This window comes from Caretta caretta, chromosome 5 (assembly GCF_965140235.1).
Source record: "Caretta caretta isolate rCarCar2 chromosome 5, rCarCar1.hap1, whole genome shotgun sequence".
Taxonomy (NCBI): Eukaryota; Metazoa; Chordata; order Testudines; family Cheloniidae; genus Caretta; species Caretta caretta.
In genome coordinates this window covers 39,698,059-39,724,850 of record NC_134210.1, presented here as the reverse complement: position 1 = coordinate 39,724,850, position 26,792 = coordinate 39,698,059, and the positions used below count along the sequence as shown (strand labels likewise).

Below are 26,792 nucleotides of genomic sequence, written 5' to 3'. Positions count from 1 at the left end.
TCTATTCATTCTTCATACCCTTCTCTGAATCACCTTTAATTCTGCAATATCCTTTTTGAGATGCAGTAATCAATACTGCAGACAGTACTCCAGATGAAGGGAAAACACTAATTTGTACAAAGGGATAATGTTTTCTGTATCATTCTCCACCCCATTCCTTATGAATCCTAGCATTTTACTTGTTTTTTAAGGTATAACTGCACACTGAACTGAGATCTTCACTGAGCTGTCCACAATGATGCCTAGCTTCTTTATCTGAGTCACTGCTGTTAATTTTGAACCATGTAATCTGTCTGAATAGTTCGAGTTTCCCTTTAACACATATTACTTTGGGTTTATCAACACTCTGAGTTTCATCAGCCATTGTGTCTCCCATTCACCTGGCTTGGTTAGGGCTTTCTGGAGTTCCTCAGAATCTTCTCTGGTTTTAACTAACTTAAATAATTTTTTGTCTTCTGCAGTTTTTGCCACCACCCTCCTTAGCCCATTTCTTCCAGATCATTAACCAATCACCAGTTCTGGTATGAAACCTCAAGTCACCCTGCAGTTTGTATTCTGCTTCCCGATGATGAAAAATGATCGCTTTGTTTTCTGTCTTTTAGCCAGTTTCTTATCCAGGAAAATATTTTATCCCTCACAAGGGACTATTTAGTGTCTACAGAGGTTACCACACCACTACTAATTAGTCTCTTGGTTAACAGGTTCTCTTTTATGCACCACTTCATACATTCAAAGAATTCTATCAGACTGGTTTCTACAAAAGCAAATAGAGTCTGGCGAAACTGCTTAGACCCTACCTATATAGTGTGGGTTTTTAAGTCAATTTACGAGGTATAGAAGGCTTACTGGTCTGTAATTCTCTGGATCGTTAAGAGAGTCTTTTATAAAACACAGGTGCAACATATGTTAACTGCACCAAAGGATTGGAGGGTAAGTTTCTTAATGACATTGCATGATTTTTCTTAGCCATGTAATTGATAAGATCCTTCAGAACTCTTGGGTATATATCATCTAGACTTAGGCTATGTCTATGCTACGAAATTAGGTTCAATTTATAGAAGTCGGTTTTGTAGAAAATGTTTTTATACAGTCGATTGTGTGTCCCCCCACAAAAATGCTCCAAGTGCATTTAGTCGGTGGAGTGCGTCCACAGTACTGAGGCAACCATCGACTTCTGGAGCATTGCACTATGGGTAGTTAACCCACAGTTCCCGCAGTCTCTGCCGCTCATTTGAATTCTGGGTAGAAATCCCAATGCCTGATGGGGCAAAAACACTGTCGTGGGTGGTTCTGGGTACTTATCAGGCCCATCCTTCCCTCCCTCCGTGAAAGCAACAGCAGACAATCGTTTCGCGCCTTTTTTCCTGGGTTACCCATGCAGATGCCATATCATGGCAAGCATGGAGCCTGCTCAGCTCACCGTATGTCTCCTGGGTGCTGGCAGATGCAGTACTACATTGCAACACAGCAGCAGCTCATTGCCTTTTGGCAGCAGACAGTGCAGTATGACTGGTAGCCATCATCGCTGTACTCCAGAGTGCTCTTTTAGCCGACCTCAGTGAGGTCGGTCAGAGGCGCCTGGGCAAACATGGGAGTGACTCAGCCAGGTCATTTCCCTTTTAAGTTTTCTCTCATGGCGATTCAGTCCTGCCGGCAGTCGTACTACACCGTCTTCTAATGAGCACCCAGGAGATGATGATGGCTAGCAGTCGTACTGCACCGTCTGCTGCCAACAAGATGTATAAAGATAGATGAAGTGGATCACAACAAGAAATAGAACAGATCTGTTTTGTATTCATTTTCTCCCCCCTTCCTCCCTCCCTCCGTGAAATCAACGGCCTGCTAAACCCAGGGTTTTGAGTTCTATCCTTGAGGGGGCCATTCTGTTTCTCCTTGATGCAAAGCCACCCCCTCTGTTGATTTTAATTCCCTGTAAACCAACCATGTAAGCCATGTTGTCAGTTGCCCCTCTCTCCGTCAGAGCAATGGCAGACAATCATTTTGTGCCTTTTTTCAGCGCAGACGCCATAGCCCACTCAGCTCACCGCGGCAATTATGAGCACTATAAACACTGTGCGCATTATCCAGCAGGATAAGCGAAACCAGGCGAGGAGAAGGCGACTGCAGCTCGGTGACGAGACTGATGAGGACATGGACATAGACTTCTCACAAAGTACAGCCCCCTACAATGGTGTCAATTGGGCAGGTTCATGGCGTGGAACGCTGATTCTGGGCTCGGGAAACAAGCAGAGTGGTGGGACCGCATAGTGTTGCGGGTCTGGGACGATTCCCAGTGGCTCCAAAACTTTCACATGTGTAAGGGCACTTTCATGGAACTTTGTGACTTGCTTTCCCCTGCCCTGAAGCGCAAGAATACCAAGATGAGAGCAGTCCTCACAGTTCACAAGCGAGTGGCGATAGCCCTGTGGAAGCTTGCAACGCCAGACAGCTACCAGTCAGAAATCAATTTGGAGTGGGCAAATCTACTGTGGGGGCTGCTGTGATGCAAGTACCTAACGCAATCAAAGATCTGCTGATATCAAGGGTAGTGACCCTGGGAAATGTACAGGTTGTAGTGGATGGCTTTGCTGCAATGGGATTCCCTAACTGTGGTGAGGCCATAGACGGAACACATATCCCTATCTTGGCACCGGAGCACCAAGGCAGTGAGTACCTAAACCACAAGGGGTACTTTTCAATGGTGCTGCAAGCACTGGTGAATCACAAGGGACGTTTCACCGGCATCAACATGGGATGGCCGGGAAAGGTACATGATGCTTGCATCTTCATGAACTCTGGTCTGTTTCAACAGCTGCAGCAAGGGACTTACTTTCCAGACCAGAAAATAACTGTTGGGGATGTTGAAATGCCTATAGTTATCCTTGGGGACCCAGCCTACCCCTTCATGCCATGGCTCATGAAGCCATACACAGAGACCCTGGACAGAAGTCAGGAGCTGTTCAACTATAGGCTGAGCAAGAGCAGAATGGTGGTAGAATGTGCATCTGGACGTTTAAAAGCGCGCTGGCGCAGTTTACTGACTCGGTTAGACCTCAGCAAAACCAATATTCCCATTGTTATTGCTGCTTGCTGTGCACTCCACAATCTCTGTGTGAGTAAGGGAGAAGACGTTTATGGCAGGGTGGGAGTTTGAGGCAAATTGCCTGCCCGCTGATTACGCGCAGCCAGACACCAGGGTGGTTAGAAGAGCACAGGAGGAGGCGGTGCGCATCAGAGAAGCTTTGAAAACCAGTTTCAGGAATGGCCAGGCTACGGTGTGAAAGTTCTGTTTGTTTCTCCTTGATGGAACCCCCCCCGGGTTCACTCTACTTTCCTGTAAGCTAAGCACCCTCCCATACCCCCTCAATCCCCGCTTGCAGAGGCAATAAAGTCATTGTTGCTTCACATTCATGCGTTCTTTATTAATTCATCACATAAATAGGAGGATAACTGCCAAGGTAGCCCGGGAGGGGTGGTGGAGGAGGTAAGGACAAGGCCACACAGCACTTTAAAACTTATTGAATGCCAGCCTTCTGTTGCTTGGGTAATCCTCTGGGGTGGAGTGGCTGGGTGGCCGGAGCCCCCCACCACCACCACATTCTTGGGTGTCTAGGTGAGGAGGCTATGGAACTTGGGGAGGAGGGCGGTTGGTTACACAGGGGCTGTAGTGGTGGTATGGGCTCCTGCTGCCTTTCCTGCAGCTCAACCATACGCTGGAGCATATTAGTTTGATCTTTCAGCAGCCTGAGCATTGACTCCTGCCTTCTTTCAGCAAGCTGATGCCACCTACCATCTTCAGCCCGCCACCTCTCCTCGTGGTCATATGGTGTTTTCCTGCACTCTGAGATTGTCTGCCTCCATGTATTTTGCTGTGCTCTGTCAGTGTGGGAGGACAGCATGAGGTCAGAACATTTCATCACGAGTGCGTTTTTTTCGCCTTCTAATCTTTGCTAGCCTCTGGGAAGGAGAAACATATGCAGCTGGTGGAGGAAAAAAGGGAGAGTGGTAGTTAAAAAGACATTTTATAGAACAATGGGTACACTCTTTCATGGTAAACCTTGCTGTTAACATTACATAGCACATGTGCTTTCATTACAAGGTTGCATTTTGCCTCTTATTGAGGGTATGCCGGTTTGGTGTGAGAGATCACTCATGCAGGGCCGGGCAACAGAATTTGGCTTGCAGGCAGCTTTCGGCTTCTTTAACCTTCATAACATGTAGGAATGGTTTCAAACAGCAGCACCCTCATTTCCCATAAGTAGTAGCCGTTGGGTTGGCCATTAAAAATGGGTTGGCAATTTAAAAGGAGGATCTGCGGTTTCTGGGTTCAAATGCAGCAGAAACCCAACTACTCCCCCCCTCCCCACACACACACCCCCATTTCTCTGGGATGATGGCTTCACCCCTCCCCCCACCATGTAGCTAACAGCGGGGAAGATTTCTGATCAGCCACAGGCAAACAGCCCAGCAGGAACGGGCACCTCTGAATGTCCGCTTACTAAAGCTACCCTATTTCAACCAGGTGACCGTGAATGATATCACTCTCCTGAGGGTAACACAGAGAGATGAAGAAGGGATGTTGTTTGAATGCCAGCAAACACCAGGACCATATGCTGCAATGCTTTGTTCTGCAATGATTCCCGACTACGTGCTACTGGCCTGGCGTGGTAAAGTGTCCTACCATGGAGGACGGAATAAGGCTGCCCTCCCCAGAAACCTTTTGCAAAGGCTTTGGGAGTATATCCAGGAGAGCTTTATGGCGATGTCCCTGGAGGATTTCCGCTCCAGCCCCAGACACGTTAATAGACTTTTCCAGTAGCTGTTCTGGCCACAAATGCCAGGGCAAATTAATCATTAAACACACTTGCTTTTAAACCATGTATAATATTTACAAAGGTACACTCACCAGAGGTCCCTTCTCTGCCTTCAGGGTCCGGGAGCCCGCCTTGGGTGGCTTCAGGGTGTACTGGGTCCAGGTCCAGGGTGAAAAACAGTTCCTGGCTGTTGGGGAAACCGGTTTCTCCACTTCTTTGTTGTGAGCTATCCACAACCTCCTCCTCTTTGCCCCAAAAACCCACTTCCGTGTTGCCTCCCACTCCTTGGACAGAGTCAAAGCACAGGGTGGGGGTAGTGGTGTCTGCACCCCCTAGAATGGCATGCAGCTCATCACAGAAGTGGCATGTCTGGGGCTCTGAACCGGAGTGGCTGTTTGCCTCTCTGGTTTTTTGGTGGGCTTGCCTGAGCTCCTTAATTTTCACATGGCACTGCTGCGGTTCCCTGTTATAGCCTCTGCCCTTCATGCCATTGGAGATTTTTTCAAATATTTTGGCATTTCGTCTTTTCAAACGGAGTTCTGGCAGCACGGATTCATCTCCCCATACAGTGATCAGATCCCATACCTCCCGTTCGGTCCATGCTGGAGCTCGTCGGCAATTCTGGGACTGCATGGTCTCCTGTGATGATGAGCTCTGCATGACCACCTGTGCAGGTGAGCTCGCCACGCTGGCCAAACAGGAAACGAGATTCAAAAGTTTGCGGGGCTTTTCCTGTCTACCTGGCCAGTGCATCTGAGTTGAGCGCGCCATGCAGAGCGGTCACAACTGAGCACTCTGGGATAGCTCCCGGAGGCCAATACCATTGAATTGCATCCTCAGTACCCCAAATTCGACCCAGCAAGGCCGATTTCAGCACTAATCCCCTCGTCAGGGGTGGAGTAAAGAAATAGATTTTAAGAGCCCTTTAAATCGAAAAAAAGGGCTTCGTTGTGTGGATGGGTGCAGGGTTAAAATCGAGGTAACGCTGCTAAATTCAACCTCAACTCCTAGTGTAGACCAGGCTTTAGAAAAACTTGTCCTACATGATTTAGGACAAGAAGTCCATTTGGAAGTTACAGATAAGCCCTGTATAGTTCTGCAAATGGAACCAACTAGAACAGCTGTATTAACATGTTAATTGTACTTATCCAAGAGAGGGGAAGTTCCTATTTGTTAGCAAAATATTTGTTTTCTCACTCAGTCCTTCAAAAAAAGCAAGTGTTGGCAGGCATACAAGATCTTGGACCTCAGTTCTACACTGCAGGCCATGTCTATACTACAATTTTTTGCCAGCATTACTATGTTGGTAAGGGGTGTAATTTGCGACCCATACACCTAGCTGTGGCAGCAAAAGCCCATATAGTGTAGACAGTGTCATACTGGAAAATTGGACTTTTGCTGATTTAGCTTATTTCCCTTGGGGGAGAAAGGGTAGGCATGCTAGAACTAGCAGTGTTGCTCGTATGAGATGCATCCACACCAGGAGCACTTAGCCGATATACCTAAACTAGCAAAGTATGCCCAGCATTGACTTGGCCTCATTTTAAAAGGACAGTATCTCAAAGAGCACAATGACTTCACAAACCAGTTTTATAGGATTAGAGCAATACCAATCAAGAAGAAGCCACTTACTGAACCATCAGCACTACCCTCAGTGTTCCTTGAAGGCCTTACAACCTGGTACTGACCCCAGTCAATGCTCAGGTAACCCACTGGTTAGCGTGTTATGTGCTCTCCCTTGTGCCCAAACCACAACAGACAAGTCTGTTACAGCCCTCTGTTACAGTGCCCGTCTCTTTGGCTCAAGCTGTAGGGACTTGTGCCTTAAGAAGTCCCCAATTCAATCCCCAGCGTCAGCCTCTAAGCGAATGGGAACTTGTCAGATAGGTAACACTTAGATTAGGACAATTGACAAGGGAAAAGCCAATAACCATACCCTTGTCATTAACTCTGCTCTCTATAGATTCACATACCCAGGCCATGTCCAAGTTTTGCTCCTTCTTCCCGCTTTAGACTTGCAAAATTCAGTATCTTCTCCAGGCAACTCCTCCCTCATCTTCACCACTGAAGCCTCTTCTTTATCTTTGATAGCTATGCTGTCCCCTTCAGATCCATTCAAAATGCGGCTGCCAAAATTATCTTCCTGGCTCAATTGTTCTGACCATGTCACCCCAAGATCACTCTCCATTTACTAAGAGGTGCAGCATGGCACTTTAAAGACATGCCATAATCAGATTTGGAGGCGACTTCTGCAACTTGTGCTCTAAATAGTGTTCAGCAGCATTCATCTGTGAACAGTTATCTTAATACAAAGGTGACCAGTGAAGTCCATGTATATAGAGATTTTAGTAATCTGTCCATGGCAATACAAATGCAGAAAACATGGTTTGCATTCGAAACAGAGTATATATCACACTTGCTATTAAAAAAAAAAAGTTTGTTCTGGGAACTAGCTAAGTTCATTTAACGGCAACGGGGATGTGGCAGATTGGATAGTCATTTTACCCTTTTGTTCGTCAATACGGTTAGAACTCAAAACTAATTGTTTAATAGGTTTTGTGGAACAGGTTTTTATATTTTTCAAATAAAAAAATTGAGGAAACAACAATTAAAACTCTGGATTTGAGAGCATGTGCAGCTGGAATACTCTTTATTTGTTGTGTATTAGAAAGTTCTACTTTTTCTTAACAGAAACTTATACCCATTTTAACTTGGTAAATATCTTTTTTTTAAAAATCAAGGATATAGTTTTTATTTTTCTGTTGGTTTTTTTTTTAAACCTTTTTCTGAGGTAGAGGTCCCTTTTCTTGTAAACCATTCTTAACAGGTTGTAGTGGATCATTGGTTTGGTTTGGTTGGATTTGAAGTTGGATTTTCTACTTGTATATTCCTGCCACTGTTTGATTACTAGATAATTATATTGACAATTAAAATAGGCTTATTGCTACAGTTTTCAGGCAAATGTAATTGCAATGCACACAAGCTGACAAACATTTTAGTTTTATAGATGCTCTTAACCCATCCTACCCATACACTTAAATGAACACTTTCAAAAGCTTGTTTAGTGCTTTACAACCTTTGTTTTCTTTTATTTTTATTGTTTTGGTTTCAATATCAGTTTTAAAACAAACATTTAAAAAGGCATGTTAGAAGTTAAGTACTACCAATTGGAAGGGAGCCCCACTTCAAACTGAATAAAGTGGCTGGTTTTTCTAGGCCAATGTATCTAGGATTAGTATAATTACAGTTTTAATTTTGTACAGCATCCCAGCTCTCTCTACTCTAGCCTCATCCTCTGACCCCTGTACTGCTTTTGTTGTTACTGTGGAGCTTCTCCTCTTTGACATCTTAGCCTCATGGGACTTTAAGATGCTTGCTGCTCCTCTCCCAGCTGTCCTCTTACCTCTCTGACCTTTTTCCTCCTTTCAGCATCTCTCTCTTCCCCTCTTTTCTATCACTGTAGGCTATCCCACCAACCTCCATGTCACTCTGACCCACAACTTGGACATTATTTTTCACTCTTCCAATCCCTTGCCCCACCCATTAATGCTATTTCCAAATCCTTCTGCTTCTTCCTCCTCATCTAATCAGTCCTTTATTTTCTCCACCTTCACAGCCAACTCTCTCATTTCAGGTTCTTATTATATTCCATCTTGATTAATCCTCTCCTCCGGCCTCCCACACACACACACACACACACACACACTGCCCTCCTGCAGCCCAGACAAAATGTTGCCACTAAACTCATCTTCCTCGATCATTTAACTTCTTTCTCCGAGTCCTTCCACTGGCTTCCCATCCAGTAGCCTATCAAATATAAGCTTCTGGTCAACACCACCAAAGCGCCACATATCACTCCCCCCACCCTAGTTATCCTGCATTGTCAAGTGTCATGTTGTCCCCGAATCTTTGCCACTCCACCATTGCTCCCAACTTCACCTTTCCATCTGATTCTCAAACAATCCTCTGTGCCTTCTATGTGGCTCCCATCTGGAAGGCCCTCCCATGTCCAGATTTTGGTCCACTTGAAAGATCCACTTGTGCTGTACTGCCTACAGTGAATCAAATTGACTTGTACATACAAATTGCATATTCTTATTCCTTACTCTGACATTTGTGTACTTGTTTGTCCTTGTATTGAAAGGACCTATGAGCAGGGGCCAATCTTCGTAAATGTTTATAAAGTCCCTACATACTGGGCACTATAGCAGAACAAAACCAAGTGGCACTTGAATGAACAAAGTAAGTCAAATATGCTTCCTCACCGAACAACTGAACCTAATGTTACTGCAATGGCTAGGCTAGAACAGTTTTTTGCCAATTGGCCTTATATTTTTAATACACTACCCTTTCTCATTTCCTCTCCTGACTCCAATGCAGAACAAAACCCAAACAAAAAGGTCCGCAGAAAACTTAATGTAATGAAAGAAAATTAAAAACAGATTTTATCTGTTTTTCTGCTTCTTTTAAAAGCGCCTTAGAAATGAAGCTATGGATAAGCAGAATTTCAAAGATGAACAGTAAAGAGAAACTATCAAAAACATAGTCAGTACATTTACTGCAAAATAGGTATTGTTAATAAGATGGCTGTAGAAAGAAGAGCAGAAACAAATATATGATTGTAATATGGCAGACTACATTGCTACATTAGTTATAAGATATTGCAATACAGATCATTCTTATTGCTTATACATGGTTTCTCTTGCAAACTAGCAGGTTTTTTTCAAGCCATCTTAAAGTAATGGTAGAATAATGATCCACATTTACATACTTTTTTTTTTGTACGGAGTTGAGAAAATAGGTAAAGAAAAACAAACAACGGGTGAACAAAGGAAAGACAAGGAAAAGCAGTTGCTAAACTTACCATGGACTTGATTGATTTCTGAATTCTGAGAAAGAATTTCATCTGCTAATTTCTGAGCTGTTGGCAAAACTTCTGTGTGGTGCATTGTGATCAAATACTGTACAAACTTTTGTAGTTGGTCTCTGTTCATTTGAAAGAGTGTCTCTGAAATGGGAAGATGCAGTTTGACCTGATCTGGCTTGCGGATCCGGTATAAAGAGAGTGCCACAACGTGTGCACAGTAAAATATGTCCTTGTTTCCACAGCTACACGTCACTGAGGTAATCTTGCAACGATCAAAGCTGATAGCTACCTTGCAAACAGTTTCTGGCTCCGATTGCATTGCAGGATCTGTCACCGTGCCACTCAAGTGGAAACCTGTGCAAGAAAACAAGAGACCTTACATTATTCAGTAAAATGTTATAATCTCACTGTCAAGCATTTTTTCTTTTTAAATAAAGAAAAGCAATTATCTACTTTTGAGAAATGCAATGCATCTTTTTTTTTTTCTAAAAAAAAAGATCTAGCTTTCATGGCTACATATACAAAATACATTCTTTATTGTGTTCTAAATGCCTTTTTCATATCCAAGAAAGCCTACTGATGCAGTCAAAAAGCTTTTCAAGAAGCATTTCCCCCCTTTGTATAAATGTTCATAAAAGCTTGGTAATCAACAAAATGTTCACTCTGGCAAAAGAAATATAGAAAGAAAGAGTTGAGCCTGATCACACCAGTGGCAAGCCTCCCCAGTAACCTTGAAAATTCTTACAACAGTAATTTTTTTAAACTCCACAGGTACAGACCGCATCTACTAGCAAGTTTTAACATTCTATTGGTAAGTGAGAGAGGTGCTCTCTGATTATATGGCGCACACGCTTTGTCATCAGAAACTCTTGAGTCCTAATTTCCATTCTACCACCGACTTGCTATGCAAGTCACTTAACCTTTCTATCTTCATTTCATCATCAGTAAGCTGGAGTTAATGCTTACCCTCCCAGGGATGATGTGGTAAAATTAGTTAATGTTTGTACTGCACTTTGGAGATGGAAAGTTCTACAGTTACTAAAAATATATGAAAAGATATCCTTCTAATTCTGTACTAGAAATAACATTCTAATGCTTAGTAGTTTGCATTATGAACTCGCTTTCCTCTGTACTGTGGTGGAGGAAAGGGGCAAAGGAACGGGTCAGTCTTATATGGGGAAAAAAATTATCTGCTTCAATAGATATTTATAGCAAGTCCCCTCCACCCCCAAGTTGCCTGTTGCATCAGTATTTCATTATTACAAAGTACTTCTGTGAGTCGGTGCTCAACCCACCTTTGTTTTTCCCTCATGAAAACATGATTTTTAAATTTGTTACTATTTTATCTTCATGATTCCTTTATGCTGTACTTTAGTTTTTTTGTTTTGTTTATGACCATGGAAATGGATCTTACGTGCAACGAGCCAAATTCATCAACAACATAAGCAAAAAGGTGTGACTCCATTATAGTGGAATGCACTCATTTATGTAAACAGTAAGTTTGGCTCAGTAAATTTTCTCCAAGACTCTGGGATATATTGAATATCAAATGTCATCAGCATGAGCACCAGAAAAAGTTGCTACCATACACATTTATTATAGCTGAGGAAGAATATCAAATACTCTTTAAAAACTGATTTCAAAACACTCTTCCTGAAATAAATATGGTTAGAAAACTGCAGCACCAAAAGGGACACCAAGTCAGCTGGAAAAATCATGATGCTGGCCAACAACCTTGTGCCTACAGTTGTTATAAGAAACCCTTCAAATTACAAGAACTGAAAGATTAGAAGAAACACTCCCTATTTTTTCCATTTGTTTACACTGTACATTTGACATCACTTTGCATAGTCAGCATCACTGTTTGGGTTGCATTCAGTTCCATTATTCTGATACCTTCCTCAGCGTCACATTCACACTCTAACCCAGGCTTTCGAGAACGATGTTTGCCAGTTACAGCAATAGCAGAGCTGACACTGAAACTGAAGAGACAGTAAGCTAGAACACGCATGGAAAAGAAAGGGATGGGAGCAAGAGCAAGTTTCAAATATGTTGTGTTGTTGCTCTCAGATCCACCCAAAGCACTAAAATACAGAAGGAGCAGAAAACCCCTTAAAAAAAAAAAGTTAAGGATTTTTAAAAAAAAAATATTCAGGACATACTACTTTAATGTAATGGTTAAACATTGGCCAGTTTCAAATACAGTATTTAAACAATGTGTTCCTTTACCACAAATGAATACAAATTAGATCAGTTGGCTCAGCTGCTTTTATAGAAAGATTCTTTTTTTATCAAGTTCCCTGTCTACTTTGGAGTGATTTCCAGTCTTCATCTATGTACTTAGAAAATACCTAGAACTTGAATACTAATGGTGATGCAGATGAGGCTTAAGGGATACCAACCTACTCCTGCTGACATCAACTGTAAAACTCCCATCAATGTCAATAGGAATAAGATAAAAGGTCAAATGGTCTGCAGGGCTGTTTGGAAAAACTTGTGCTACAAATGACCTTGCCTAATGTTATCAGTTTGACTTAACATATAATTAAATCTCAAATTTAAATAGTTACTGTTTTTTTTGGGAAGATGAAGGTCTCTTGAGAAATATTTGGATTAAAAATAAAAAACAGTATTTTAAATTCCTACTCATGTTGGACAGACATAGAAAAGGCATTTTTTTTAGGACATCATAAATTTTTTTCCAGTAAAAGTCTGTAAATGCTAACATTAGTAATAAGATCCTGATCTGAGCAATACATTACACTTGTAGGACAACAGCGGGTTTAAACAAAAAAGACTATCACATTTAATTGCAGCCTAAAATACAGACGTTCCGAATCAACCATGTCTTAACATACTAGTATTTAAGTTATGAAGCAATATTTTGCCCTCTTTTCTCTTTGTACATTAAACAACAAACGGAAGAAATTGAATATACATTGTCTAAAAAAGTTAACACACAGCAAGATCTATCTCAGAAGTACAGTTAGGCTGTAACAAATGTATCAACTGTTGATCTGTATTACCTTTTGAATGTGTCTCCCACAACAATGCAGATTAACAGTAAAATGGTTTTTCCACTCCATTTTCCTCTCCTATGCAGGTTCACCCTTTTAAAACTAGCCTTTCAATATCCTACTAAAATCTAATTGACAGTTTGTAGCAGAAGTAAACAGACTTCCTTTCTCTACAAGCATAGCAAGAGCTACTACAGTTTTTCATTTGCAGTAATTTATCACCCGACAGGCAGAGAGATGTCCATACTCCTTGGAGAAGACCAAGGAACAGTTACTCCCAGTGGAACTCAAAGATATTGACATTTCACCTCCTGCTGAGCCCCAGATGAAAGGAAAGCCTCCACTGCTACAAACCTGTCATACTTCTTCACAGCACTTCCTTCTGAAGTTGCAATTTGAATCTTCTCTTTAAAAAACAAAAAATCATATCTTCCCTGATGTTAAATGTTTATTTACATCTATTTAGAAAATACAATACAGAAACTATAATAGTATCATTGATATTTGTTACCTCATTTGTCAACCTGTTGACAAAAGGGTTTGAAGCAAAGAAGTCTACATTCATTGCACATAAACTATTTATTAGAGAAAGTATGTTTCACCTTTTCCTTTCAGCAGCTGCAATTAATTGTTTTAATATCTTTAACAATAGCATAGGACCAATAGTTAAAGCCATCCTGACGTTCTGCAATCTGCAAGAGTCTTGTGTTTTTGAAAAGTGTGCCTAGGAAGTCAGTTAAAACATCTGATACATGTGAAATGTGGCTCATTTGCTATGTAATTTCACTTCTGTTTAAACATTCATTCAAAGACAAACAAGGAGCTATTTGACTGCAGAAAAACAGTGATATTAAATAACTGAAGTTTTCAGGTGCTATATTTCTAAAAGAGAAATGTGCCCTGAAGGGCCATTAGTATGAAAATTTGAAGCAATCACTGCAAAATGATTTTGTATCTTTCTGCAGCCAAATTATAACTGTTAGTATCAGATACTCTTACCTAACACATCCTTATAAAACAGAGTAGGGTAGTAAACACTGAGTTTCAAATGATGCTTCACTCCAAACTAAAAATTTGGAAATAATTTCCACTGCCATATTATACTGAAGTATCCTCTGATGTTCTCAAATTTGATATTCTGTGTTTATGAAAATAAATCTGAAGAAAAAATAAAAGTACGTTCAAGTTTATGATGGGTTTTACCTTTCTGTTGCTCAAGGATACAGTGGGATTGTAAATAAAGGCAGGGAGAAGGGGAAGGAATTTGGTGCAGTTGTATTTATTTATTTTTAAATCTAATTAATTTAGAATTTAAAACTTTGAAAATTCTACGTGCACAATGCACTGTAGCTCAGCACTGCAATGATCATAAAATGGTTCCAGTCCAGACAAAAAAAGAAAAAAATCTAAAATCAGAAGCCTGTTCCAAGTGGACAAAGATACTCTAACTGATGACATATCACTGGTTATTTAACTTTTGAGCCCCATAGTCACATTTATTTATAAATGACATATGCTAAAATATCACAATTTTAAGTATACTTTCCCTTTAAAAACATGTCTAGTTTAAACCCCGTTTTCGGAGAGGAGAGCTACTCTTTAAATCCCAATTATAAGAAAAAAAAACTACACCTGAATTATACAAATTAAAAATACATCTTTACAATCCAGAATTTTGATGGCATAAACCATTCTAAGCTACACTTGCCTGGTTTATACAGTTACCAGAAACCTTTGATTAAAACACAACCACTGGGTGTAGTTTGTTCTTTCCAGAAAATGTAAGAATGTCAGAACTGAATTACAGAAATATCCTAAAGATTAAAGTGTGATTTTGAATAGCTTGCTGTAATGTGTCTCTAGAGCAGGGGTCGGCAACGTACAGCACACGTGCCAAAGACAGCACGCGAGCCGATTTTTAATGGCACGCTGCTGCCTGCCGGGTCCCAGCTACCGGCCCCGCTCAGCCTGCTGCTGAACCCAGGCCGGGACCCCGGCAGACAGCAGCGTACCATTAAAAATCCTGCCCACGCCGGCCCGCTCTTCTCCACCCCCATCCCATGGGGGCAGGGTGAAGAAGCTGGGTCCTGCCAGCTGCTGCTGCAGAGCAGGCAAGCTCCCCCCGTCCCCCACCTCTTCCCCCAGCGTGCTGCATTCCTGCCCCCCCTCCTCTTCCTCCCTACTGCCGATCAGCTGATGGCCCTTGTGAGGGAGGGGGAAAGTGGAGCCGCAGCGCGCGCTGCTCCAGGAAGGAGGCAGAGAAGAGGTGGGGACAGGGGGCCAGAATCAGGGCATATCCCCTCGAGCTCCCTGCCACGAGCCGCTCAAGGCAGGGGACTGGGAGCACCCCCACGACCCCAGCCCACACCCCCAGCCCTGACCCCTACACTCCCCACACACCCAGCCCTCTGCCTCCCCCCATGACCGCCCTGACTCCAGCACCCCCCCACACCCCACGCCCTGACTCCTGCACCCCCCACACATTCCCACCTGCACCCCTTGCACCAAATGGGAGCTGCTCAGGTAAGCACGCCATACCCAAACCTCCTGCCCCAACTCTGAGCCCCCTCCCTCATTCTAGCTCCTGGCCAGATCCTACACCCCAACCTGCTCCTTCACCCCCAGCCCTGTGCTCAGTGCACTCCCACCCTCATCTCAGTGCAGAGAGAGGAAGAGAATGGGCTAGAACCAGGGAGAAGGTAGGTACCCACTCTGTGTGGGCACGGCCAGGATCCCAGACCGGCAGCGGGCTGAGCAGCGCCGGCAGCCGGGACCCTGGCTGGCAGGAGCCAGCGGACAGAACCCCAGACGGGCAGCGGGCTGAGCCACTCAGCCCACTGCTGTTCTGGGGTCCCAGCCGCTGGCCCCCCTCAGCCCACTGCCGGTCCGCGGTTCTGGCTGCTGGCCCCTTGCCAGCCGGGGTCCCGGCCACAGGCCCTGCTCAGCCTGCTGCCAGCCTAGGTGAACGGAACCCCAGGCCGGCAGCGGGCTGGCGGCGTAAGATCAGCATTTTAATTTAATTTTAAATGAAGCTTCTTAAACATTTTGAAAACCTTGTTTACTCTACATACGACAATGGCTTAGTTATATAATATACAGACATAGAGAGAGACCTTCTAAAAAACATTAAAATGTATTACTGGCACGCGAAACCTTAAATTAAAGTGAATAAATGAAGACTCAGAACACCACTTCTGAAAGGTTGCCGACTCCTGCTCTAGAGAACACTATCACACTGCACCCAATATGCATTCATGATCTTAAAACTGAAATGAAGTGTACCATTTGGACAACACAGCTTTTTCTTAAAATTGATCAGTTAACCCCCTAAATGTTTCCAAGTGGCAAACAAGGATTACCTATATGGCTCCCATAAAGGTAAACAGAAGATGTATGGCTAAATCCCTGCACACAGTTCTGAAGATGAATGAGATGGTAAGGGAGAGGGACAGGAGATGTGCACTGCAGTTACTTATTATAGGCCCTTCTTCTTGGGAGAAAAAGTAACAGCAAAGGCAAGGAAGAATTTAAATGAGCCTGAGCTGAGAAATAGGGATTTTCTCTGGAGAGCCCACTGTGGAGAATCCTCTCTTACACAATTTTACAGTGGGCTTATCAGAATCATACCATCCATCTCGAATGATCATTTAAAACGGAATTAGCAGACTGGTCTGCCAGATAAGACATGAACACTGTATCTCTTGGCACATTCATTACTATTGTGTGGACTAAAAGCACGTGACAAGCAAGCTTTTGCTTCACCACCCCTCTCAAGCCACTACAAATCCTTATGGAAAATAGTTCTTGAGTGTTTCCTTTATCCATTTTTCAAAGCTCAGTAGCTGACTGGTTGTTATTTTTTCCAGGGCAAGCAAGAGTTTAGACCATATTCACCATCTGTCCAATTTACTCTTTTAAGGTGGAAATGGCTTTAAATTAAAGAGTACAAAGACATTTCCTAAACTAAATTTTGTGTTAACTTTAATATATCCTTGTCATAAATATAAAAGGAAGGGTAAACCCCTTTAAAATCCCTCCTGGACAGAGGAAAAACCCTTTCACCTATAAAGGGTTAAGAAGCTAGGATAAGCTCGCTGGCACCTGACCAAAATGACCAATGAGGAGACAAGATACTTTCAAAGCTGGAGGGGAGGGAGAAACAGAGGTTCTCTGTCTGTGTGAGGCTTTTGCTGGGAACAGAAAAGGAATGGAGTCTTAGAACTTAGTAAGTAATCTAGTTAGATATGCATTAGGTTCTGTTTTGTTTAAATGGCTGACAAAATAAGCTGTGCTGAATGGAATGTATATTCCTCTTTTTGTGTCTTTTTGTAACTTAAGGTTTTGCCTAGAGGCATTCTCTATGTTTTGAATCTGATTAACCTGTAAGGTATTTATCATCCTGATTTTACAGAGGTGATTCTTTTACTTTTTCTTCAATTAAAATTCTTCTTTTAAGAACCTGATTGCTTCTTCATTGTTCTTAAGATCCAAGGGTTTGGGTCTGTGTTCACCTATGCAAACTGGTGAGGATTTTTATCAAGCCTTACCCAGGAAAGGGGGGTGTAGGGTTTGGGAGGATTTTTTTTGGAGGGGGGGTGGGGAGGGGGGAAGAGATGTTTCCAAGCAGGCTCTTTCCCGGTTATATATTTGTTAGACGCTTGGTGGTGGCAGCAATAAAGTCCAAGGGCAAAAGGTAAAATAGTTTGTACCTTGGGGAAGTTTTAACCTAAGCTGTTAAAATAAGCTTAGGGGGTTTTCATCAGGTCCCCACATCTGTACCCTAGAGTTCAGAGTGGGGAAGGAACCTTAACAACCCTAAAAGAAACAAAGTTAATTTTCAAGTTAAAGACTTGTATGCCAACACTCCACCTGGAGCTAATTTAAACTGACAATTTATAAACCAAAGAAAGTTGTGGTTTAAAATGGAAACTACTTACAGTCATTGTATCTTGAAAATGCCTGTAGAAAGGTAACTTGGAGAGAAAGAAAGGTTAAGCAGCAGTACACAAGGTGTTTGTTATATGTTACAAATATTCAGTCTGGGGTAGTTTATGTCTTGAACGTACGTATCGTCTAGAGTAAGTTTTGCACCATTACTGAACTGCACCCAACACACACTAAAGATGGAGTTTTGCCACAGAAAATAGTTATGATTTAACATGTTGGGAATTTTTACATACCAGGAAGAGCGTGGATTAGAACAATAGAACCACACACACACTTCACTGACAGCTTGAAAGTTCATCACTTTTTTGGAAGTGAGCATGGCAGCTCAGCAACAACATTAAACACAATGACTACATCAGCGGACCTTAAGCAAACATCATACCCCAGCATCATGAGGTTTTCCCACCTCATATAGAAGGCCAGGTGTATGCAAAATTTGGCTGGTGACTAAATTTTTACCAAGACTTTCCTCAAAGTCTGTCCTCTCAGACCTCCAGGCCTGAGAATTGTACAGCTGCCTACATGCATTACAGGGGCTCTCTCTAAAACACAGTGATGTGTTAACTCTGATTATAGCATTTCCTTTGTTTAAAAAAGTGACCTTGGTTTACAGAGCAAGTGTCTGATTTTTGTTACTTGCAATGAAACTCAGAATAAAACCTTTTTTATTTTTAAATAACAGCACACTAAAGGCTTGCCTTTAATAAAAGGCAGTTTGCCATGACTTTTCAAAAGACTTTACTAAAAGCTATTGATAAAATTTTAGCCCAACATCCAAAAACAATTATTTCTAGACTAAGTTAAAATGCTGTTTTCTACAGATGTGCACACACAAGATTTGTCAGTGCTCTAAATCCTCACATCCAATAGGGCTGTTGCATTCTTAGAACTACACCTTGTGTGTATGATCTTGTATGTATCAGCTTCCAAGTTCCACTCCTTATCTTCTGGGCAAAAAGTATGACTTTTGTATCACTCCCACATCAGCCATGGTGGTCACCACTGATCAAGGAGAGCAGATTACTCAATACTGTTCTCAGCCTAGAGAACAAGAGACTTAGGCCTAATCTACACTACCAAGTTAGGTCAATGTAAGTTGCCTTCCATTGATCTATTTGTACATGTGTCTACACTCAAATTTGTCTCCAGCTGAGCACCCCATTACAGTGATGCAGCAAAGCCACTTCTCCAAAAGGTATTGAGCCACAGTCGACTTACTGACGTCAATGCAGTGTGAATATAGACCTATGTCATCCCTAACAGTCCTCCAACAGCTGTCCCACCATGTCCCATTCCCTATAACAGGGACTGCTCTGGTCACAACTGTGAACTCCACTGCCCAGGGGTTACAGCAAGGGAAGCCACCTTCGTCTTTAAAAAAATCTCCACATATTTTTGTAATGTCTCTTCCTGATTGCCCACTGTGACAAGCACACCAAGGAGCTCTCTCTGGTCGTGTGCAACTGCCCAACTGGCAATGTTGGCACCAAGCACTAACCGTGCTCCTGTCTTGAGCGGACAGGACATACTGGACCACCTGAGCCTGCAGGAAGAAGAGATTGTGCAGGCACAATTACTGACCAGCCATTGAAATGTGACCATCTACAAAAAGACTACATGGAGGATGCATGTAAAGGGGTATGATCAGCAGCAGTGCCATGTGAAAACGAAGGAACTGCAGTAGGCATACCACAAGGGCCAACAAATTGATCTGGTGCTGAGCCACAGGCTTTTACAAGCTTCATGCCATACTTGGTAGAGACCCCATTAGCACCCCACAGACCACTGTGGATACCTCAGAAGAGGTAAGATAGAGAGCCCTGCCATGGACAGCAGGGTAGAGGGGGAAGGATGTGGTGGGGGATCCAGCTATACCATGAGCCAGGACCTGTTCGAGCCTCTGTCACAGAATATCCAGTTCTGCCAGTCAAACACGGATGAGCCCAGTGAAAAGGAAGAAGCCCTGGGTAAGTGCATGCAAGCATTTTTCCTTAGTGTTCAAATTTAAAGACGGTGCCTGGCCCATCCCCAAGTTAACAAGACACAGGTATTGACTTTGTTGTTTTACTCCTACAAGAAGAGGTAGAAGTATAATAAAGAGAGATGAAGTTGGTATCTGCTGGAGGGTGGGGGGCGGAGGAGCAGGGAAAAGGGGAGGGCACACGGTGTACTTTGTTTTTCTACATAGGGACGTCCCTTGTATCCTCTTAGATCTCAATGAAACTTTCATGGAGATACTCTGCAATTCTCTCCCCAAGTTTTCTAGGAATGGCTGCCTGATTTCTTCATCCGTGGTAGGACACTTCCCCATGCCACTCCACAATGGGTTCGGCTGGCACCACTGCAGTAAACAAGATAGCACCAAATTGGGCCCAGATGGCTTTGGGACACCAGTAGCAGACATGCTCTCTGTGCCTTTGTGGCCCTCAGGAGTGAGATATCAGCTAAACCCACCACTACCCATGATACATAGTACAATATTCAGTGCCACTGCTCTATATCTTTGCCCATGGAACAGGGACTGAAATTTTATTGTTTTATGCAACTGAAATTTCTTCCATCTCTTGCCCCTGGTAGGCCATACTCACCATGGCTGGAGCTGGGAAGTGGTGCTGTGGAGAGGTGCTCCAAAGCTGAAGAGCAAATAAGTTTGTCTCATTAAAAGTTTTTATGGGAATAAGAGAAGAGTGTTTTGCAACTTGTCTTTCCCTTCCCATTGTGACTGTAAATCCAATGATAGTTGCCTGTGTTTTTAATCAGAGATGCCCCGTCCACACCTGCAGAACAGCTGACCCTGATGAGGAGGAGAAAGAAAAGGACTATGGAGGGGATGCTCAACATACTGATACTCAAAGGAAACTGTACTTGTAAATGTCCGGCAAGTACCACATAATACACAGCTTCAGGAAAACATCTGGTCATATTTATAAATTCACATCAAGCACTATCCAATTCCTAGCAGCACCTAAAGCTCCAGGCCCAGATAATAGTCCAGCACAGAACATAACCGTGACAAACCACTACAGTACTCTTCAAAGCCTCCCGCAAGTGAGAAACTTCACATTGGGCTCTTATTTTGCCCTTGTGTCTGGCAGTCCAAAACTCAGACGACAGTTGCTTCACCTCCACCCTAGTGGCAGCTTTTTCCCGTTTGCCTCACAGATATTATGCAGCACACAACAAGTAGCTAAAAGCATTGAGATACTTTTCTCACGGAGATCCAATCTTGTTAGTAAACACCACCAGCATCCCTTCAATCTACTGAAAGTACATTGAACTTCATTCTGCTTCTGCTGAGATGGTAGCTGAATCTTTCGTTGGTGCTGTTGAGGTGGCCAGCACAGGGCTTCATGAGCTATGGGAACAAGGAACAGGTTGGGTCCCACAGAATCACTATTAGCATTTCAATGTCACCAGTGATAATCTTCCAGTCAAGAAAGAATGTCCCTGCTTTCTGAACAGTCCCGTGTTCTTAAAAATGGAAGCGTCAGGCACCTTCCCTGAACAGCCCACACTTATCATTGAAGCATCCCTGGTGATTCATCAACACTTGCATAACAATAGAAAAGTAGCGCTTTCAGGTGATATATTCTGTTTTAAGGTGGGCTGGTGTTGAAATAGGGATATGCATGCTGTCTATCAACCCACTATTGTTCAGGAACTGCATTGCTGCAAAATTCCATTCACTGTGTCCTGAACATTGCAGGAGACCATGAATGATCCTATACATTTACATGACAATGGCCCCCAACATGGATTTTCTAACACCAAAATGATTTCCCACTGACTGGAAGCAATCCAGCACCACAAGCTTTCAGAGCATGATAGCCACTCACTTCTCCACTCTCAGTGCAACTCTCATTCTGATGTCCCTGCCCTGAGGGCTGGGGTGAGGTTGACAGAGATCTAGGAATGTGGCCTTTTACATCCAGAAGTTCTGCAGCCACTTCTCGGCACTTCACTGTCTGTAGGTGCTCCATAAATGTCACCAACTACCTTGAATTGTTTTTCCTCTATCTCCCTTAGCAATCTGTCCTCAAACAAAGAGTCACATCCCCTGTTATTACAGTTCTTCCTGGGTGTCTGCAAATACAGGAGAAGCATGTGTTTTATACTTGCAATGGTCATGAAAATCGTGCAAAGCTTTGTAGGCTCCAGGCTTCTGTTAGAGGTGGCAGACCAAAAAAAAGTGCCATGCAAGTTTGTGAGTCATTTCTACCCCACAACACACAGCTAAAATTTCCCAAAACGAATTGTGCTGGACAGCCACACGGGGCATACTGGGATACCTACCCATGGTGCACTGCACTTTACACTGACACAAGCACTCCTGGCAAGTGTGCACAGGGCTGAGACAAACAGCGAAGTACGCATGCACTCAAGCGATATGCTAACCACAGTGGCCGTACGCCCACATAACTTTGTCAACTGAAGTTTATAGCGTAGACGTGGCCTTAAGTTTTACTGGCATAGCGATGTCAATGTGAGCTGTGACGATTTTTTTTTAAACTGACATTGTCATGCCAGTAAAAGCCTTAGGGCAGGGCTACACTGGGAACTGCAAAACGCTCCTGCGGGAGCGCTCCTGCGGCAGCGTTTTGAAGTGTGAGTGTGGTCGCGCGCGAGCTCTGGAACAGAGCTCTCCCAGCGCTCCTGGTCATCCACCTCCACGAGGGGATCGGCTCCGAGCCCTGGGAGAGCGGCTCCCAGTGCTCGGAGCCTGCTTACACTAATGCTTTAAAGCGCTCTGACTTGCTGCGCTCAGGGAGGTGATTTTTCACCCCCCTGAACCAGCAAGTTAGAGCGCTCTAAAATGTAAGTGTAGCCAAGCCCATAGAGTAGATGCAGTTAGATCAGTATAGCTTATATCTCTTCGGCAAACAGGAATAAACTATAAGCAGTAGAAGCAGTTTTATACTGTGTCTACATGAGGTGGAGTTTGCCAGCAAAGTTAAAGCAGCAAAACTTTCAAGTACAGACAAGGCCTAAGTATGGAAGTCAAACCTTAGTCTTCTGGATGGCAGTACAAATCATCATCTCTAGCTCTCCAGACTGGTTCCTTGGTAAAGGTTTTTTGTTGTTGTTGTTTTTTACATGGGATCAGGTAAAACTAATGTTGCATACTTAAAAACCACACTGGATTGCACATCTTATAATAAACTATAAAAACCAAACAAAGGAGAAAACTTTGTTTGGAGATATACCTGCCAATGAACAATATTTTGGGGTTTTTTTTTGCTTCCCTCATCATAACCTAAGAATAAAGTGGTTTGGTCATCTCTTGCCTCTTAGTTTTCACATCACACATAACATATTTGTAAAATGCCAATAACTGCCACAGCAACCCTTTGCAATATCACAAATAGGGGACTATGACTACAAGTGCAGAAAAGGCAGCATGATCAAGTGAACGCAAACTAAAAATCTTGCTTTCATTAAAATATCCTTAAAGTAACATGACAAGGGAAAAAACAAAGATAGTGTTGTTAAATAAAGGATAAATTTTCACCACTGTCAGCAGCCCTAAATACCGTAGAAAATGGCTTGCCTGACAAACAGACAACATGGGCACTATTTTTAGGAAAGTTGCTGTTTACTTTCTTAATAACTGAAAACGTTCTCCCTATTTCAGATCTATGAGTTACAGTTATATTTAACAGGTAATCTTACTTTTTTGAAGTGAAGAGCCAGTGGGTCTGCAGCCCAATTTCAGACACAAGTAAATACCCCCTAACCAAGCAACTAAGCACCTCTCCCTCTATGAAAAGCCAAATTTTAAGCTGAAATGTGAACAGGAACAACAAAAGTAATAACTGGTTTTTAGAGAGAGAAAAGGTCTGAAGATTGATTTCAGCTACTAAATGGATCTGACAGTTTTAAGAAAAAAAAATAATCAGTAGGGTGGATTTCTCTCAACTACTTTTAAAAGGCGCCGTATCACTGAAGACCAGTATTTGACAGTAATCTTGGGTGTGTCTTGTTTCTGAGGCAAAAGGAGCTTATGAATATTATGAAAGAAACACACACTAATCTTGAAGAGGCAAAGGAAGTGATGCAAAGGAGGGAAACCCTCAGAAATAATTTTCTGATTGACTCTCAGAATGGTCTCAGCTTTGAATGTCTCCCATTCTCTTGATGAAGGGCCTGATTCATCTCTCACTGAGGTGGGGGGGGGAAGGGAAGAGGGAGAATAATAGTAAAATACCGGCATTAATATTTTGCTGAGCAATAAAGGTATTTAGGCTAATCCAACCACAAGTAACCCTTTGCTATTACAGGAAATCAAGATGGTGTTCTTAAGAAAAATAATTATTTAGCACAAAATTTTCCCTACTAGCGTAAGTATGCACAACACTAATATTGTTAAAAACACTGACCTTCCGTCAGGAAATCTGCTATAGCCTGTTTAAAAGCAAACAGCCATTCCCATTCCAATTCCTAATAATGACATTTTCCCCTAGCTAAAATCAATGGTGTGCTTATGACTGATGAAAAATGGTATTCAGCAGCTCCTGGAAAAAAGGAGGCACCCCAGAGATCTTCCAAATGTTGCTGTATTTCCACCCTTCTCTTCTGCATACCTATCTTTATAGAACAACCCAGGCCATTTGTTATAAGTCTTTTCAGGTTTGTCAAATAATTGAAAGTTAATGTTTTTCTTTTTGTTTAGAGCAAGTTATTCATTTACAGCATGTTGTCCACGCAATAGCTAGAATATACACTGAATTCCTGTTTAAGTTATATAACAGACTCAAGATGGATGCAGGAGGAGGAGGAGGAAAGAGATATTTTTAAAATGTTACTATAGTAAGCTCATTGTGATAGACTTGGAGTTTATGGATGGGTTCAATATGGGATGTAAGTTTCTACAGCAGAGATGCTTACTGTAACTTCCTCAGGTCATTATGCATTACAACAGATTCCAGAAAAAAATAAGGAAGAACTATGTAAGCTTTCCTGACAAAGCAGTTCAGAAAAGATCACTAAACACCAAAGCATTGAAAGAGTAGCCAGATAAAAATCTGTCAAAACTCAACATCACAGCTGAGTCAGTACAGGACAGCTGTTGCAAACACTTTGCAGAAGGGCAGTGTCTTTCTAGCTGTAGAATGCCGAGCACAATGGGGCCCCAATCCTGACTGAAATATCTAGGCCCCACCGTAATGTAAACAAATAAATTGTAAGGACGCATGCAAAGGTCATTTATACCACAAACCAGAGTGACAGCACTAGCATACAACATTAACCCACACAACAGCAGCTAGTTTTCACAAAATGTGCCCACAATCTCTTGCTGCTCAACAGAAGTGTTTCCATATTGTATAAAACAAACAAACAGTCTCTTCCTGGTATTTAATATCAAGAAGATCACTAAAACTCTGGATTTTAAAACCCACACCAAAAATGGTAATGGAAACCCAAGTCTGATTCTAGCTCCTGCAGTATATCTTATTGTAAAATATATACTTTAAGATGTAGACCTTTAGGGATCTATGAGAAGTCAAAACCAAACTAATACCAGCTGCTACTGCTGAACTGCACTTAAAATATAAATGCTGAAGTGTAGCAAAGTTTTAAGAGCAATTTCTTGTGTTTACCACACCCATAATTTCCTGACAGCCTGGGGACCTCGGAGCCCAATCCACAAAGAGTACAACAGTATTTCCCTCTGAACAAAGTACTCTGACATTTGTGCCACTACTCCCTAAATAAAGGCCTCTCAAAACATTCCTGCCATTCTACCATGCTGGCACACGACCAGTCACAACTCAAGACTGCTCCTTAGACACTTCAGAAGGGATTTAAGAAGTTTAATTCAAAAAAGGTCAACAGGAGCCAGCCACCTAGCACTCAGGTTACTGTCAATGGCTTTGTTCCACAACGAGCTACTCTTCTAAAAAAAAATCAGGCATTTACATGCCTTGAATGAGTTGACATACCAGAGCTGTCTGCCCAGTGCCAAGAAACCCGGAGGAATGTACACCCTCTACTCTAGGGTATCCCAAACCTTAATTGCTAATGGGGAGAGGAGAGGGGGATAGCCATATTCATAATCAAGGGCAAGTGATTTGCCCATGCTGACCCAGAATTAGTGGCCCATTTGACATTTTTTAAAACCTATTAAGCAAATTTAAATGTCCTGGGAGATGCAGTGTCTGCTATACATCTCCACAACCACAGCGGACAACAGTAGCTACATACCAGCCTGCTTTCCTTGTAAGAAATGACCCAAAATCCAAACCTGAAGTGCAGACTGTTTAAGTGGGAACAGTTAAGAAATCCCAGTTCCACAAAGAGAAGAAAGCCAAAACACAGACACTTTGCAAAAGTTTCCTGTTCAGAACAAGAAAGGTTCAGGTCTATTCTATTCAGGTTCTTATACACAATCCACAGTCACAGTACCTGAATGTCTAACATGCTATGCTGGCTAAACACCCCTTTGCTCACAGGCTGGTTGAGGGTTCCTGCAATAAAATGCAAGGTATTGTTCACTCATTGGTGCACCACACGAGGAAATCTAAACTCTCTGTAGACTGTGGCACAGCAAGAGCAGGACCCTGTAAAAGAAGAGTTTAAACACTGGGGGGGGGGGGGGGAGGAGAAGAGAGAGAGAGGGATATTAACAAGGGAGGGGTAAAAAATTACTGGGAAATTAAACCAAAAAAGCAGCTTAAAAAAGTAGAACAAATTATGCATCTAAAAGGAAACTAGAAGTGAACCAAGGAACATTCCAAGTTTTCAGAGGAAAAAAAAAAGTCTACAATCATCAACTGGTTTGCTTTAAAAAAGTATTTATATAGACTTAAAAATTGAATGTGAAGGTGTGGGAATTTTCCTCTCACAGGAAAATTAGATCAAAGATCTTTTCTCCACTGCCATGATGCTGAGTAGCACATCCTCGGAGTTTTAAGAATAAACAGTATGCCGCAGCTTCAGTATAGTTATTGTGGATCTGACTGAAAAACAGTTTAAAACAGGATACAATCAGAATAGGGACAGTGGAATTTTTCATTAAATTGATGTCAGCTGTATCATGCTGTGTTCTCATAATGAACTTCAACAGCCAGGTTTAGACAAGTTTAAAATTAAATACTGTTTAGTCTTGTATAACAACATCTCAGAGGTTCAATGGAGGTTCGAATTCTA

The 26,792-nt window shown here is 42.5% G+C and overlaps 1 protein-coding gene across 1 annotated transcript in view; it reads right to left on the bottom strand.

Annotated features, from left to right (window-relative positions):
- ZSWIM6 (zinc finger SWIM-type containing 6) overlaps nt 1-26,792 on the bottom strand; it is a 167,365-nt gene that overhangs the window by 73,236 nt on the left and 67,337 nt on the right. Inside the window, exon 2 of the mRNA XM_048850294.2 lies at nt 9,679-10,035. Coding sequence (XP_048706251.1) covers nt 9,679-10,035 — 357 coding nt within the window. The remainder of the gene's footprint in view (nt 1-9,678; nt 10,036-26,792) is intronic.